This window comes from Marmota flaviventris, chromosome 5 (assembly GCF_047511675.1).
Source record: "Marmota flaviventris isolate mMarFla1 chromosome 5, mMarFla1.hap1, whole genome shotgun sequence".
NCBI lineage: Eukaryota > Metazoa > Chordata > Mammalia > Rodentia > Sciuridae > Marmota > Marmota flaviventris.
The window spans coordinates 36,785,700-36,801,601 of NC_092502.1; the positions used below are offsets into that span (position 1 = coordinate 36,785,700).

Sequence of the window (15,902 nt, forward strand, 5' to 3'; positions counted from 1 at the left end):
AGTTTGAGGCCAGCCTGAGCAACTGAGATCCTGTCTCAAAATAATACTTTTTTTAAAGGGCAGGGGATGTAGCTCAGTGGTAAACTGCTCTCAGGTTCAATCCCCAGTACCATAAAAAGTAAAAAACTAAGAGGAAAAAAAAACAGGACTGGAGATAGCTCAATTGTAGAGCCCTTACTTAGCATGTCCTGGGTTCAATTTCCAAAACTTCAAATAAAAAAAGTTGGGATAAAAGTATAGAAAGGCTAAACTCTCTTGAGTAGAAATGGACACTTGGAGACAACTTGCAGCAGAAACTATAAGTGAATCAGTACATTAACAGTACGCCTGACACAGGTCTCCAAAGGGCTGCATGAAATACCTTTCAGATTTGGAGCTGTAAATCAGCACTAGATTTGATGTCACCTTCTCTACTGCTCTATAGGCTGCCCTGGCAAATGTCACCAGTAACATCCACCAGGTTACATGCAATTTCTCAGCAACCCCTAGATGGCAAAGGCTCTTCTGACCAGAACTCAGTTTCTAAAAATTAGAAACTCTTAATTCATCCCGAACTTCTCCTACTTCCTCCTAAACTCTTGATCAATTACCATATCCTGTTCCTTTTACCATCCAAATATCTGCGGAATCTGGCCCTTTCCTCTGTTCCCACACTGTCACTTTCTAGCTTCTTCTCCTTGTTTTGCCTATACCAATAAAACAGCATTTTAATTGGTCTTCTTGTTGATAGTCCTTCTCTACCTCCTGCATGCACTTTTCAATTGGCCCTGTAACACTACCACAGAGATTATCTAAGGTATAAATTTATTCGTGTTTTATCATTATTTAAATCCTTTAAGTGGCTCTCTATAGCACACAGAAAGAATCAAGTGCAAGTTTCTATCCACGGTATGTGATGACTGATTTTGTGTGTCCACTTGACCAGGCTGGGGGGATGGACAGCTGTTGGTCAAACATTATTGTGGGTTAATTTACATCTGAATTGCCTTCCTTAATGTGCATGGGACTCATTTAGTCAGCTGCATACCTGAATAGACATAAATAAATAAATAAATAAACAAACAAACAAATGAGGGAACTCTAGCAATAACTGATTTGTGCTGGGACTTTTTTTTTCCTTTTAGACTCAAACTGAAACATGGGTGCTGACTACAGATTTTGAGAATTGTCAGCCTCCATATCATGTGAGCCAACTTGTTTATTATAAGGATATACTTCTATATATATAGGCTAATTGGAGAGCTCCAATAGAGTATGCAAGGTTTTTATGATTTGGCAAGTTTACCTCTTTAAGTTTACTGCTCCACACATCCTTCTCATACTAAGTTGTCCTTTGCAATTATAGTTTTTGTTGTGAAAAGTTTCATATATACCTAAATAACAGTGAAAAGAATAACAATAAAATGATCACTTTGGACCTACTGCTAAAGCCTTAGCACTTTATCTCAGTACTTCTTCACTTTAAAAGTATGGGTCCAGGACCAGCAGAAATGGCATAATTTAGATGGTTCAAAATACTGAATCTCAGCTGGGCATAGTGGTACATGACTGTAATCCCTCCTATGTGGGAGGCTGGGCAAGAGAATCCCAAGTTTGAGGCCAGCCTAGGCATCTAAGCAAGATCTGTCTCAAAAATAAAATACAAAGGGCTGCGCATGTAGCTCAGTGGTAAAATGCTTGCTAGTTGTTGTGAGGCCCTGAGTTCAATCTCCAATACTAAAGAAGAAAAAAAAAAAAAAGTTGAAGCTCAACCTTCCCCACCCCACTTAGACTACATTTAAACAAGATTTTCAGGTGACTCATGTGAATGTTAGGTCTGAGAAGCACTACTTAAAGCCCCCGTACCCGCTCTGTTCATCTTTTCCCAAAGATAACCAATGTCCTGATTTGGGGTTAACTGCTTTTCTTTATAATTCCAACATTGTTATGTTATCTATCCCAAACAATACACTGGCTAGTTTAGAAAATAGAGGACAAGGGCACACTATGTGTGTAAGGAGAGGGCAGCTTGTCTTCTCTGATAGGCGACTCCAGAGGAGGTGAGTGGGTGGGTCTCTGGGTTGTGGCTGAATTCCACTTCTCTGGGAATTGACAAGGCCTCTTCTGGGGAAATCATCAGCAAGATCATAAGGGCATCTTGGGAAAACAGTTCAGCATAGCTGGGTTCTTGACAAGGCTGAGGTATGAAGCAGGTTCTAGATAGCAGCAGAAATATGTTCAGAGGAAGAGGGCTGCTTCATTTTTTCTACTTCTAAGTTCACCATGGTCCACCTACAGCTCTGGGAAGAAAAGCCAAGAACTTTCTTATGTGATATGAATATCCTCAGCAGAGCAGGAGGGGAGAACATCAGCACATGATCAAGACAATTCAAGTGCTGAGAACTTGCCAAACTTTCCAGGGGACCGTCTTAGGGGTTAAAAAAGATGGCTCAATGGAAGTGGGGGGCATTGGTGGTAACAATCTATCACTTGGGTCACATTGCTACAGTATGAGTCAGCTGCCCTCCACTTCTGGAGCACAGCTGTCATATTGGGATCACTTTTCCTAGTCCTCCATGAGACTCCTTGTCATTTCTTTTGTATTGCGTCTCCTGTTGCCTGTATCTTATGCCTTACTCTTGATGGATTTAGTCTTTCAATTGGTGGAGCATATTTCCCAGTACTTTTTAGAAAAAGGGTATGTGTCAGCTTAATTATTTAAATATTTAATCTTTGAAAATGACTTCCTTCAATATCCATTCTTGTTTAATAGTTTGACTAGGTACCTTTTGCACTGGAAATCTAATTTTCTATTTTCCACCTATTTTTCTTTACTATTTATTTATTTTTGGTACCAGGGATTGAACCAGGACTGCTTAGCCACTGAGTCACATCCCCAGTCTTTTTATTTATTTTGAAACAGGGTCTCACTAAGTTGCGTAGGGCCTCACTAAATTTCTCAGGCTGGCTTTGAATTTATGATCCTCCTGCCTATGATACCACTTGGGAGGCTGAGACAGGAGGATTACTTGAATTTTGAAGTTCAAGACCAGACTGAGCAACACAGTGAGGCAGTGTGGGATAGATAACATGAGGGTAGCAGAACTATAAAGACCCTCTCTGCAGCAGGGATTGGGCAGATACAAATCAGTCTGAGCACTGGCTGCCTTTGTGCTACATTTAGGCATCAGCTCATTTATCTTCTGGATAGAGTCAGCCTTGTCTGTTTAGCCTTTGAACATTTTCCTCAAGTTGTCCAGGATCTTCTTGGAGGTTCTTTGGGTCAATCTGCTTTTCGTACTTTGGCTCACAGATCTGGTTAGCTCTTTAGCTTTTTCACAGATCTCTTCCACAAGCAGGAGGGGCTCTGATACCTCATTGATGATCTTGGCTGCTATATTACCTGTGGCCCTGATGTAGTAGCAAAACAGATTCTCTATCTCTTGGTTCACAGCAAAACTTTGTAAGTTATTTTTTGGGGGAGGAGAGTACCAGGGATTGAACTCAGGACACTCGACCACTGAGACACATCCCCAGATCTATTTTGTATTTTATTTAGAGACAGGCTCTCACTGAGTTGCTCAGCACCTCACTTTTTTGCTGAGGCTGGCTTTGAACTCACAATCCTCCTGCCTCAGTCTCCCTAGCCGCTGGGATTACGGAAGTGAGCCATCAAAGCCCAGCTATAAATTCTTTTTTAATGGTGGCTGGTGAAGAATGTGACATCTCTGTCTTTGAGGTCTTGGTAAAATTTCCCAGATAAGAAATACAAACTTCCGGGGCTGGGCTGTAGCTTAGTGGTAGAGCACTTGCCTTGCATGTGTGAGGCACTGGGTTTGATCCTCAGCACCACATAAAAATAAACAAATAAAATAAAGGCATTTTGTTCATCTACAACTACAAAAAAAATTTAAAAAACAACAACAACAAAAAAAAAGAAATACAAACTTCCCAGTTTCCAGGCCTCAATGCCTGGCTGCCTGGCAGCACTTTGAAGAGCCAGAGTCATTTCCAGCCCATGCATGGCCTACTTCTCCTCTGCTATTCTTTTCTCTTTGCTTTTTAGATGAATTTCATTATTTGTTTCATAAATTTCATATTTTTAAAAATTTCTAAGACATTGTTCCCTGAACTTAAAAATTATTGTTCTATAAATATACTATACTGTATTCTCCTGTCAAACTAACATTTCATTGGCCAAAGCAAGTAATACACCCAAATCGAGGGACGAGAAAGTATATACTCTGCCTACTATGAAGCCATGGCAAGGGCATGGACGTATAACATGACAAAGAATGAAGAACTGAGACCAACTGATTATCCAACCCCAACACAATTAAGGGCTCTGACATTCCCAACCATTGTAAATTATTTTAGCACCATGAAAAAGGAAAACTTAGTCAGGTGTGATGGCATACACCTGTAATCTCAGAGACGTGAATTAGAAGGATCACAAGTTTGAGGCAAGCCTGGGCAACTTAGGGAGACCCTGTCTCAAAATAAAAAATATAAAGGACTGAGGATGTAGCTCAATGCTATAGTGAGTGCCCTCGAGTTCAATATTAAAATAAAATAAAAACAGGGCTGGGGTTGTAGCTCATCGGTTAAGCACTTGCCTCATATGCATGAGGCACTGGGTTTGATCCTCAGTACCACATTAAAAAATAAATAAATAAAACAAAGATATTGTATCCATCTACAACTAAAAAAAAAAAAAAAGTAAAACAAAAACAGTTGGGGTAGGGTCGGAGAATCAGTAAGTGAGGAGATGTAGAGTTAAAAAGTACCCTCAATAATTCTGATATATATATGTGCCCTTCTGCTACAGCAAGTATCTTGGATTAAAAATCACTGGTCTGTACCTAATAAAATATTGACCTGCAATTTATTTCTTAAAAAAAGGTATAATTTTTTAGAGTTCTTTCACAAATGTGATCTCATCTGCAGAAGCTAAATGGCACAGTGGAAAGAGCTTTGGTAATAGACTTTAGTTTGAATGCTAGTTCTATCAATTAGCTGGCAACCTTGGCAAATTAACCTATGAGTCTCAGATTACTTCCATGTAAAATTGGGCAAATAACATCTACCATGTAAGACTGCTATGAGGATTAAATAACAACAGGTATCTTTCTTTTTTGTTTTGCTGTATTTCAGACTTAACTCAGAGCCTAGCATATGTTAGGAAAACGATCTACTACTGAGCTACATTCCCAGCCCTTCTAAAATTTTTAAAAATCTTGAGACAGGGTCTAAGTTGACAGACTTTCCTTGAACTTGTGATCCTCCTACCTCATCCTTTGGAATAGCTGGGATCACAAGCATGTACCACCATGCCTAGCTATATTCTTTCTTTGATTTGACTTCAAAATTACTCAAACCTTGGGCTGGGGATACAGCTCAATGGTAGAGTCACATGGCATGCACAAGGTCCTTGGTTGGATCCCCAGCAACACTTAAAAACTCTATATAATCTTTCTAATTTCATTAGTATACCTTAATTAATAAGCCCTCATAATATTGTTAGAACATTTTCTGGACCCATGGTTTATAAAATAGATTCTAATTTAAAAAAAAATCTGTGGTTAAAAACATTAACATAATAGAGGTAAGGTTGTTGCTCAGTGGTAGAGCGCTTGCCTAGCACATGCGAGGCTCTGGGTTCAATCCTAAGCACCAAATAAACATAAATAAATAAAATAAAGGTATTGTGTCCAACTACAACTAAAACAAATTTTTAAAAAACCATTAACATAAAACATACCATTTTAACCCTTTAAAGTATACAATACAGTATAACTCTATATACATTGTTATTGCTAGAATTTCTTCATCCTGTAAAACTGAAACTCTATATCCACTGAACAACTCCTTTGTCCTCCCCTACCCTCAGGCCCCAGCAACCACCAATCTACTTTGTTTCTAAGAATTCTGACTATTTTAGGTTCCTCATATAAGTGGAATCATGCATATTTGTCTTTTTCACTTAGCAAAATGGCTTCCATCATGGCATCCATGTTGTTGCATATGACAGAATTTCCTTGTTTATTAAAGGCAGAGTTAATAGTCATTTGTATATATATGCCACATTTTCTTCATCCATTCATCTGGTGATGGAAACTTAGGTTGCTCTCACCTCCTACTAGTGTGAACAAAGCTTCAATAAATGGTTGTGTAAATCAGGGTATACTATCTTACTGCTACCAATTCCACTTCTTCTTTTGTATTTTTTTCCTCTTTCCACATTTTTTGTTGGTATATTATAGTTGTACATAATAATGGAATTTGTTGTTACATATTTGTACATGCATATAACATAATGATATAATTTGGCCAATATCACTCCCCAGTACTTCCCTTCTTCCCCACCTCCCTCACCCTGGGGACTTTGCTCTAGTAATCTACCACTTCTATTTCTGAAACTGTCCTACCCTAAGACCATGTAGTTTCTGACTCCCAATTCAGGGTCCCTTCCATAATAATACTAACATTCATTCAACAGATATTTGTTTCTTGACTGCCAAATATGTGGCAGGTATTCAGCTGGGCAGACTCTTAGCCTTGCCCTCAAATTGCCAGCAGTCTAACGTAGGGCAGCAAAACACACAATTAAAGCTCAGTGTGTGGCTGTTCTGGCAGAGGTTAAGCACCTAGTTCAGCTCCAGGAAAAGGCGTGTGAGCATGGTCCTGAATGATGAAAGATGTTGGACATGAGAGCAGGGAAAGATCGTATGTGTGAAGAAAACACCTAAGTTTAAAGTTTTAAATTCAATTTCATATATTTTTGTTGCACAGAAATATGCTAGAGTGATCAATAAACATTTTCATACATATTATGTTAAAATAAATCATATCATATGGGGTAAGTATAAAAAATTTTAGTTCCAAGAGAAAGAGGAATGATCTAAAATTTCTATTAAAAGAAAAGCATTCTTTAAATGATTGATGAAAGATAGTATATCACCAAGATATTAACTGGCTACATTTTTAAAAAAATGATAGAACTATTTTATTTTTAAATGTTAATATTTATAATTCTCTGGAAGCTACATCCCCTGCAACTATAAATAGCATTTTTTTTAAACTTTTTTTTTTTAATTTTTAATATTTATTTTTTAGTTATGGGCGGGCACAACATCTTTGTTTATATGTGGTGCTGAGGATCGAACCCGGGCTGCACGCATGCCAGGCGAGCGCTCTACCGCTTGAGCCACATCCCCAGCCCTATAAATAGCATTTTTAAAATTCTCTTCCCCTTTTAAAATCATTCATTCATATTAACTATAAGTAGCATTTGTAAGCCTGTGTTACATAAATTTTTTAATCTTAGTTTCATTTATTTATTTATTTATGTTTTTGTTTGGCAGTGCTGGGGATCAAATCTAGGGTCTCACACATGCTAGACAAGCATTCTACACTGGCCACACCTCAAGTCCCTTATTTTAATTTTTTTTATTGAGAGAGAGTCTCACCATTCTGCCCAAGTTGGTCTTGAACTCCTGGGCTCAAATTATCCTCCTGGCATACACTATCATACCTGGCTAAATTTATCATCACGTAAGTTTTACTTAATAAACTCAATTATGGTAATTTAGTATACAATCAGTCAACAAAATAAACGCACTACAGTCTCTGATAAGTTTTAAAACTTAGCATAAAGATTTAGATGTCAACTTAAAAACATGTGAAGGGGTTTCACAGTGTTTCAAAATTATTTAGTCTAAACACCCAATCTCAACTATGCAGGGGGGCTGGGGATATAGCTCAGCTGGTAGAGTGTTTGCCTAGCATGTATAAGGCCCTGGATTTAATCCCCAGCACCACCAGAAAAACAAAAGAAAACAACAAAAAAAAACAAATTAAATGCGCAAAAGGCTTTTCATGAGCTTAACCTACCTTTCCAACTTCATATTCCAGACTCTGGTTCTTTAAACCCCAAATTAAAAGAACTACTATCATAGTTTGTTTGTTTGTTTTTTGCTTAATTTCCCAAAGGAATCAAAGTTCTATTAGATGCCACTTAAGTAAGAGCTCAAATACTTAGGCATATCAGCATATTGAAGGTTTGGAAACACCCTAAAGGAAATTGTTAAAATTTATTTAGTCCAGTGTCTTCCAAACTTGTTCTACTACAGACATTCCCCCATTCCCTCCTCCCCCACCAGTGTTGGTGATCAAACCCAGCACCTCCTACATAGTAGGCAAGCACTTTACCACTAAGCTAAATGTATCTCCATCCCCTAGAACTTTTTAAATAACCTATGAAATTAGTGTTCTACAGTACCCTTTGGAAAAAGCATCTAGATAAATCTTAAGACCCATCTTAAAAATTCTTTTTTTTTTTTTTCCCCCTAGTACCAGGGATTGAACTCAGGGGCACTTAACCACAAAGCCTTATCCCCAGCCCCCTTTTTAATATTTTGAGGCAAGTTCTTGCTTAGGACCTCACTAAATTGCTGAGACTGGCTTTGAACTTGCGATCCTCCTGCCTCAGCCTCCCTAGCCACTGGGATTACAGGCATGCACCACTGTGCCCAGCTAAAAGTCAGTTCTTAAAAAAAAAAAAATTAGGAGCTGGGGATGTGGCTCAAGTGGTAGCGCGCTCGCCTGGCATGCGTGCGGCCCGGGTTCGATCCTCAGCACCACATACAAACAAAGATGTTGTGTCCGCCGAAAAATTTAAAAAAAAAATATTAAAAAAAATTCTCTCTCTCTCTCTCTAAAAAAAAAAAAAAATTAGTTGTAGATGGACACAACACCTTTATTTTTATGTCGTGTTGAGGATTTTAAACACACATATGTGAAGTAAGTACTCCACTACTGAGTAAAACTCCAGCCCCTAAAAGTCAGTTCTTTAAAGTCTTCCAGATTTCATCTAAGAGGCATCCTTTCCCCAATATTCCCAATGTGTGCTCCCTATTATGTTCTGTGATATAGATCCATTATCTACCACAATTTCTGGCTTCCAGGAGGAGTGCAATCGAAAAGTGGAAATGAAGAAAAGGAGAAGCTAATTTCTAAATTTTTAGTTTGGATAACTGGGGTGAGGAAAATACTCAGAGGAAATAAATAAAAGATATGGTTGGAAAAAGGAAGTCCATTTCAAATATATGGGAAATCATGTGGGAATGGCCAGGAGACAGTAGGAAATATGGAATGGAAATTGGAAGAATCTTCTTGTTATAGGTGACAGATGAACCATAAAAAGAATTAATGGTACCACCCCTCCCCCCGAAAAAAAGATAGAATGAAAAAAGAAAATGATAGAGTTGTCTAGGGAATCTTAATGTTTTAAAAATGTTCAAAGAAAATTTCTTAAGCTAAAAAGCTAAGAATTCCTCTTTACTACTCATTCCCCTCTATCTTGCCACCATACCCAAGCCAAGTAGTCCAGCAACTAAGTCCTTTGATCTCTAACTTCATAAGCTGTCCAAAATCTATCTTCTTTTCTCCACTCCACAAGTACCACTAGTCCAATGTTCAGATCTCCAATAAGACCAATACAAAAACCTTAATTGCATCCACTCTTGCCCATACCAACCTCACACATGATCTTAATAAACACACCAGCTAGCACCAGAATGATCTTCAAAAACATGTCAGACATATCTTGTTTCTGCTTCAGATCCTGCTACTGCTTCCCACTGCACCTGACTTGATGGTTACTTACCCACCTCTCATGCCAGCTACCTATCAGCCATGCTGCTCCAGATTTACTGACCTACTTTCTATTCTTCATGCAAGCTCAGAAGGTTCCTTTCTCAAAGACTTTATGCTGGTGATCCTAACTGGAATGTTCTTTCTTAGGACTTTTCAGCTAACTGATGGCCTCCCATCCCTCAAGAGCATTTTAAACTGCCACTGTCAGTCACTTGGTATCAATTACTCTTTTAACTTTTGCTCAGCATCTGTAACATAAAATTAACTCTTTCATATTATTTATCTTTTTTCTCTAGAGTTTTAATTTGTCTTGCTTGCTCCTATATCCTTAGTGCCTAGAATACTCTGGACCACAGTAGGTGCTTAAATATTTGTTGCATGAGTTAATAAGAGATAGCAGGATGGAGATTGGGGTGGGGGAGGTAGAATGAAAATCAGAAGAGAACAGCAGCTAAGAGAAGAATCTTATGAACAAGGAAGTCAAGAAGAACAATGACCAAGAAGTCACTAAATTTGGCAATTCCATCCTTGGTGTTAAGAGGGCAATTTCAGAAGGGTAGAAGAGGTAGAAGGCAGATTACAATAGGCTAATGAGTAAATGGGAAGTTCAAGTGGTAAGGGCAAAGGGAAGGAAGACTACAGAATACTATTTTGAGAGCAAGAAAACACAAAGAACTTGTCAGTATGGAGGATATTTTGTGCATGTTTTCAAGCTGATAGGAAGGACTCAGAAGGGAAGGAGATTCTAAACATGCTAGTCTGCTAGAACAGGGTCCCAGATGTAGGAAGAAATGAGATGGGATCCTAAAGTCAAAAGAGTCATCTTAAAAAAAAAAAAAAAAAATCCCACATGATGACAGTATGATATCTGTTTTCATGTTCAGAAATATGTACTCTCTGGAAATAATTTATTTCTATAATTCTTATATGAGTTTAGCCTATAAAATCATTATTAAACTGTACATACATTTTAACTCTTAGAAGGTACAAACTGGAGTTCTCACAGTTAGACAGTCAGGAGGTATGCATCTTCAGGCGGTTCAAAGTGTAGAGAAGGAAGGAAAGGGAGGAATTGTGCAAATGATAAAACAACAGGCACAACAGACAATAGATGAATTTAGGTAAAGGTTATGCAATGTTTGTGGTACTATTTGTGTAGCTTTTCTCTAAGTCTGAAATTATTTATAAATAAAAGGTAAAAAAAAAAAAAGAGAGAGAAATTGCACATACTTAAACCAAGTAGGGAAAGCAAATTCCATGATGAATGGTCAGCATGCAATGGTCAAATTTCTTTGTCAACCATCACAACCACTTGGTAAGTTCCTCTCTGCTCATCAGCAGAAGTCTAACAATGGTTGATAATGAGACTAGGACTAATCCTTTATAGCATTTTACTAAAGAAAGAAAATGCTCAAGTAAATGAAGTTATTTTCACTTACCAAATGAATGTTTGCATGAATTGGGTGGATAGTTCTCTATAACTCAGCATTCCCAATAAAAAAAGAAGTAAATCCTGTCATTAGAATACTATTTGTTTTCCAAGAGCAGAGAGTATAAAGAAAAATCTAATAGGCTCATTCCTTAATAACCAGGACAGAAAAAGTCTGAGGCACTGTTCCTGATTCATGTCTAACAGAGCAAGCAGACGGTGGTTAAGCCTTTGCTGTGTGTATGTGTATGTGTGGTGTGGCGTGTGTCAGGGGGATATCCTAAGAAGAAAATACCTCAGGTGAAGGTGAACTCTTATAGTAACATCTGATCCCTTTTGAGTTACACAAAAGGTTTGCCAATTAGGTAACTATGGCTAAGAAATGACTGCCTAACAATACATAGCACTCTTAGAAAAAGCTAAGAATAATATTCCTTCTGTATGGAATATTAATGAGATCAAATACACATGCAGAGTTGTCAGAAATAATAATGAGTTGGACTGGTGGTGAATGCTTATAATCCCAGCTACTGGGTAGACTGACACAGGAGGATGGCCAAGTTTGAGGCCAACCTCAGCTACTTAGTTGAGACCCTGTCTCAAAATAAAAATAAAAAAAGGACTGGGGATGTAGCTCAGAGGTAGAATGTCTCTGGGCTCAATCCCCAATACCACAAAGCAAACAAACAAACAAAAACAACACATTGACTAAGGGGCCCCTTCTCTTTTCCATCTTTCTATGCAAAGCTATGCTCTCCAAGTTAAAAGGCACAGGCAAGGGGCTGGGATTGTGACCTAGTGGTAGAGTGCTTGCCTCGCACTTGTGAGGCACTGGGTTCAATCCTCAGTACCACATTAAAAAATAAATAAATAAATACACAAACAAAATGAAGGCATTAAAAAAAAACTTGTATTAAAAAAAATCACAGGCAAGAATTTCCTCTACCTCTTGAACTGAAGGAGCCATTAAAATGGAAAACACCACTGTTTTCTTAGTGATACTCATCTTCTGGACCCCATTTCAAGGCAAAACAGCTTAGCTATAATCACTTGGAGCTTGCAGTAAAAAGGGTCCCTTCTGCTGGCTGTGGCGGCCACACTTGTAATCCCAGGGGCTCAGAAGTCTGAGACGCGAGAATCATGAGTTCAAAGCCAGCCTCAGCAAAAGCAAGGCATAATGCAACTCAATGAGACCCTGCCTCTGAATAACACACAAAATAGGACTGGGGATGTGGGTCAGTGGTCGAGTTCCCTGAGTTCAATTCCTGGTACCAAAAAAAAAACAAAAACAAAAACAAAAAAGTTCCCTTCTCCCAGAAGAGAAAAAGAAGAGCACCACCCACTGTAAAGTTTCATGAAACCCATGCATGAAGGTTTAACATGATAGGACATCAACCCAGTTCAGCATATCTGATCAGGTTCTGAAACCCAAAGGAGTTACTTGCAAGCCAGATTCAAGTCCGAAAACACTCTAAATTAATTTCTCTTCAAAAACTGGTGTGTGGGGCTGGGTTGTGGCTCAGTGGTAGAGCACTTGCCTAGCATGTGTGAGGCACTGGATTTTAAATAAATAAAAGGTCAAATTTCTGACCTTTTATTTATTTAAAATAAATTTTTAAAAAATTGGTATGCACCCAGTTTCCCTCCAGGGATTCATATATATGTTTTGGAGTGTGTGTGTTTGTTTGACAATGAGACACAAAAATTCTAAACTCTTACCATAGTCTTAAACAGATGGAATTACTATTAATACACTTTCTAGGGGGTGTTCAAAGCAACTATTTGAATGTAAAACTATGATTTTTTTATTTTCTTTCTTTCTTTTTCTTTTTCTTTTTTTTTTTTTTTGGTACTGAGGATTGAACCCAGGGGTTCTTAACCACTGAGCCACATTCCTTTTTATATTTTATTTAGAAACAGGGCCTCACTGAGTTGCTAAGTGCCATGCTAAGTTGCTGAGGCTAGCTTTGAACTCCAGTTCTGCCTTACTCAACCTTCTGAACTGCTAGGATTACAGGCATGCACCACCTTACCCAGCCTTTCTCGCACGTGATTGGGCACCTCCCTGATTGGGTGTGAGGCGTTCTGGCTAGACTATGTAGGAACTAATCTCCACCCTCTCTAGGTGCGCGAGAGCCCATCCGTGTGAGGGTGTGACTGACCACTGACCCTGAGACCAATCACTGACCCTGACCTTGGAATGCTGTCCCCCTTGACCTTCATTGGATGGAATTTCCCCCTGAATTTCTTGTTCCCCAATAAAAGGCCACTCTCTGGCATGCCCTGCTTCTCTCTCTCTCCTTCTAGTCCTGAGTAAGCCTCGCTGCCCCACGGGTGGCTCAAGGCAGGAGCCAGAGGGGGGGGCCGTCTCAGACCTGGTCAAAGAAAAAGTTAAATTGAGTTTGTGTGTTTATTTTGATCTCACTAGTTAACTTCTATGCTAAGAACCTCTAGTATGAAGCTAGCGTGCTAGTCGCGCGGTTGACAAAACTATGATTTTTTTTTTAATAAGCTTTCATTATTACTTCATTTGGAATGATCACCCATTATTCCTAAAAATCTCAAGAATCAAAGATGGCTCATGAATTTAAGCTATTTTGTTCATTTGAAGTTAGAGTACTATAGAAATAGCACCAAGTCTAATAGTAAGTCACTCTACAAACACATGCTGAGAACACATGCTGAGGGTCTAAGATATGTACAGGACTGACCCCCTCTGCCTCCAAGAACTTACAGTCTAGTTGGCAAGATATAATATGTCACTAAAGTGATATGTGACTAGTGCAAATAAATAACTTAGATAATATATTTCCTAAAAGTATTGAAAGCAGATTCTGACTGCTGTGAGTTAGGGTGGTCAGAAACTAGCTTTAAAGGAAAGGAAGGAGGTGAGCAGGATGGCAGGCTTCTGAATGGTATTGAAGAAGGTCCTGCACGCAGACTTTCAGTTTTCTAAATACTTTCATATCCATACTCATTTATTTTGAATTTATATTTGAATTTAACAATAACCCTTATTAAAAAGCCCAGCATACTTCCAATTTACAGGCAAGAAAAAAAGGATGAGACCACTCAACAGTCAATACAATAAGCAATGAAACCTGGGTTTTAATCAAGATATTCTGTCTTTAAGTCCAGCAGTAGAGGTTAGTGTGGGAGAGAATGGGACAGTAACTTAACCAGAGCAGAGGATCTGTAGGGGACTTGTAAAGATTGGTGGGGTCAAACTGGTGCCAAAGAAATTGAACTTCATTCCTTCAAGCAATAAAAATGTTGTAACATTTAGAGAGAAAGGAAAAAAAGACTAAAAGTTGAAAGACCTAATAGTTAGGAAAGAGTAATAATACTATACCCCAGGTGAGAGATAATAAAACACAATTGCTTTAAACTTTAAACTACCAAAAAACCCATAAAAACAATTTAAAAAATTCTGAAGGATAAATTGTAGATTATAATACCTACTGAGAACACAAAGGGTATGACAATTTGCCAACAACTATCTAATATCATCAGAAATATTAAACAACCCTTGTAAGTTAAAATTGGAATTGTCGACAACTTTCAGGAATTTCTAGTCCACGAATTTCGGTGTTCCTATACAAGGACTACTTTCATGGAATCCAATGAACAGCACTATGATTTTACTAAGGTTTTCAATGACTTTTTGATTTTCCATGCAGAAGCAGTTAGATTTGGTCAAATGAAGGTTGACTCATTTCCATGTTAAAGCCCTTGACCCTGCTTATAGCACAGGACTTTGCAAAGAGCAAAGACCCAATCAACATTTGTAGAATAAATGAAGCTAGGCCTACTGTACAAGAGTTCTTTACATCACAAGCAGCTCGAATGTTAGTCTGTTCCCAAATAAATTTCTCAGTATTTCGGAATCAAGTCCGGAAGAAAATCTTCCAGCTAACGTTCTTCAGCCTTCCCAGCCCAGGCCTCCTGCAAAGTCCTCCAGTAATGTTTTCCAAAGTAATGCCACAGTGCCATTTCCCGAAGATGACAACTGCATAGTTCCCTGCCATGTTATCCTCCCTGGAGCCAAACCCAGGAGTTGCGGGCGCACGGGGAAGTTTCCCAGAGGCCCGATCCGCGCCCAGGGAAGTATTTTCGGGAGAAGGAGCTGCCATCGAAACCAGTGCCTGCCCTACTCACCGCGACCGGACGGCCGTGCTCGGGGCCGTCGGCAGCGTCCAGGCGCTGGGCCGGGGCTGGTGCGGCTGGCGCCGGGGCCGGAGCGGGCGCCGGGGCTGGCGCCGTGGCCGGCGGCTGCCGGTGCTTGCCGGCACGCTTGGCCTTGGCCTGGATGCAGCGCTGGTGCAGGGCGAAGGTGTGCTGGCGCTCGAGCTCCAGACGCTCGGGCGACACGGCCTCGTAGCGGGCCTCGCAGGTGCTGTGGTGGCGCCGGCACAGCTCTATGCGCCGGCGGAGGCGCTCCATGACCGCGCTGTGCCGTGGCAGCGCGAACTCCGCCATGGGGCAAGTGGGCAGCACCATGGGCCGCGGGCTGCACGGGCCAGGCACGGGGCCGGGCCTCTCGGGGCCGGCTGGCACTGTGGGCTTCGCTCTCCGGTACGCCTCACGGCCGCGCCATGCCCCCAAGGGCCGCGGAGCGGACTCGCGCGCGGCGGCGGATCTTCCTTCTGCTCCGCTCGGCCCAACCCCGGACCGGCCTTCGCTGCCCACCTCAGGCCTTGGCCTGTCCCCTCCGGCCCGGCCCCATTGTTTTCCGCGCCGCCGCCGCCGCCATCTTAAAATTGTTTTCGGGGCTCTAGGAAGAGGGCGGGGTCCCGGCCGGCGACCTCTCGCGTCACGGGCGATGAACAGGAACTCC

General features: G+C 40.1%; 1 protein-coding gene across 1 annotated transcript in view; it reads right to left on the reverse strand.

Annotated features, from left to right (window-relative positions):
- Positions 1 to 15,813, reverse strand: part of Maml1 (mastermind like transcriptional coactivator 1) — a 43,146-nt gene extending 27,333 nt beyond the window's left edge. The window contains exon 1 of the mRNA XM_027953338.2: positions 15,224 to 15,813. Within this exon, the coding sequence (XP_027809139.2) occupies positions 15,224 to 15,565 (342 nt within the window). The 5' untranslated portion in view covers positions 15,566 to 15,813. The remainder of the gene's footprint in view (positions 1 to 15,223) is intronic.
- Between the last annotated feature and the right edge of the window lie 89 nt (positions 15,814 to 15,902).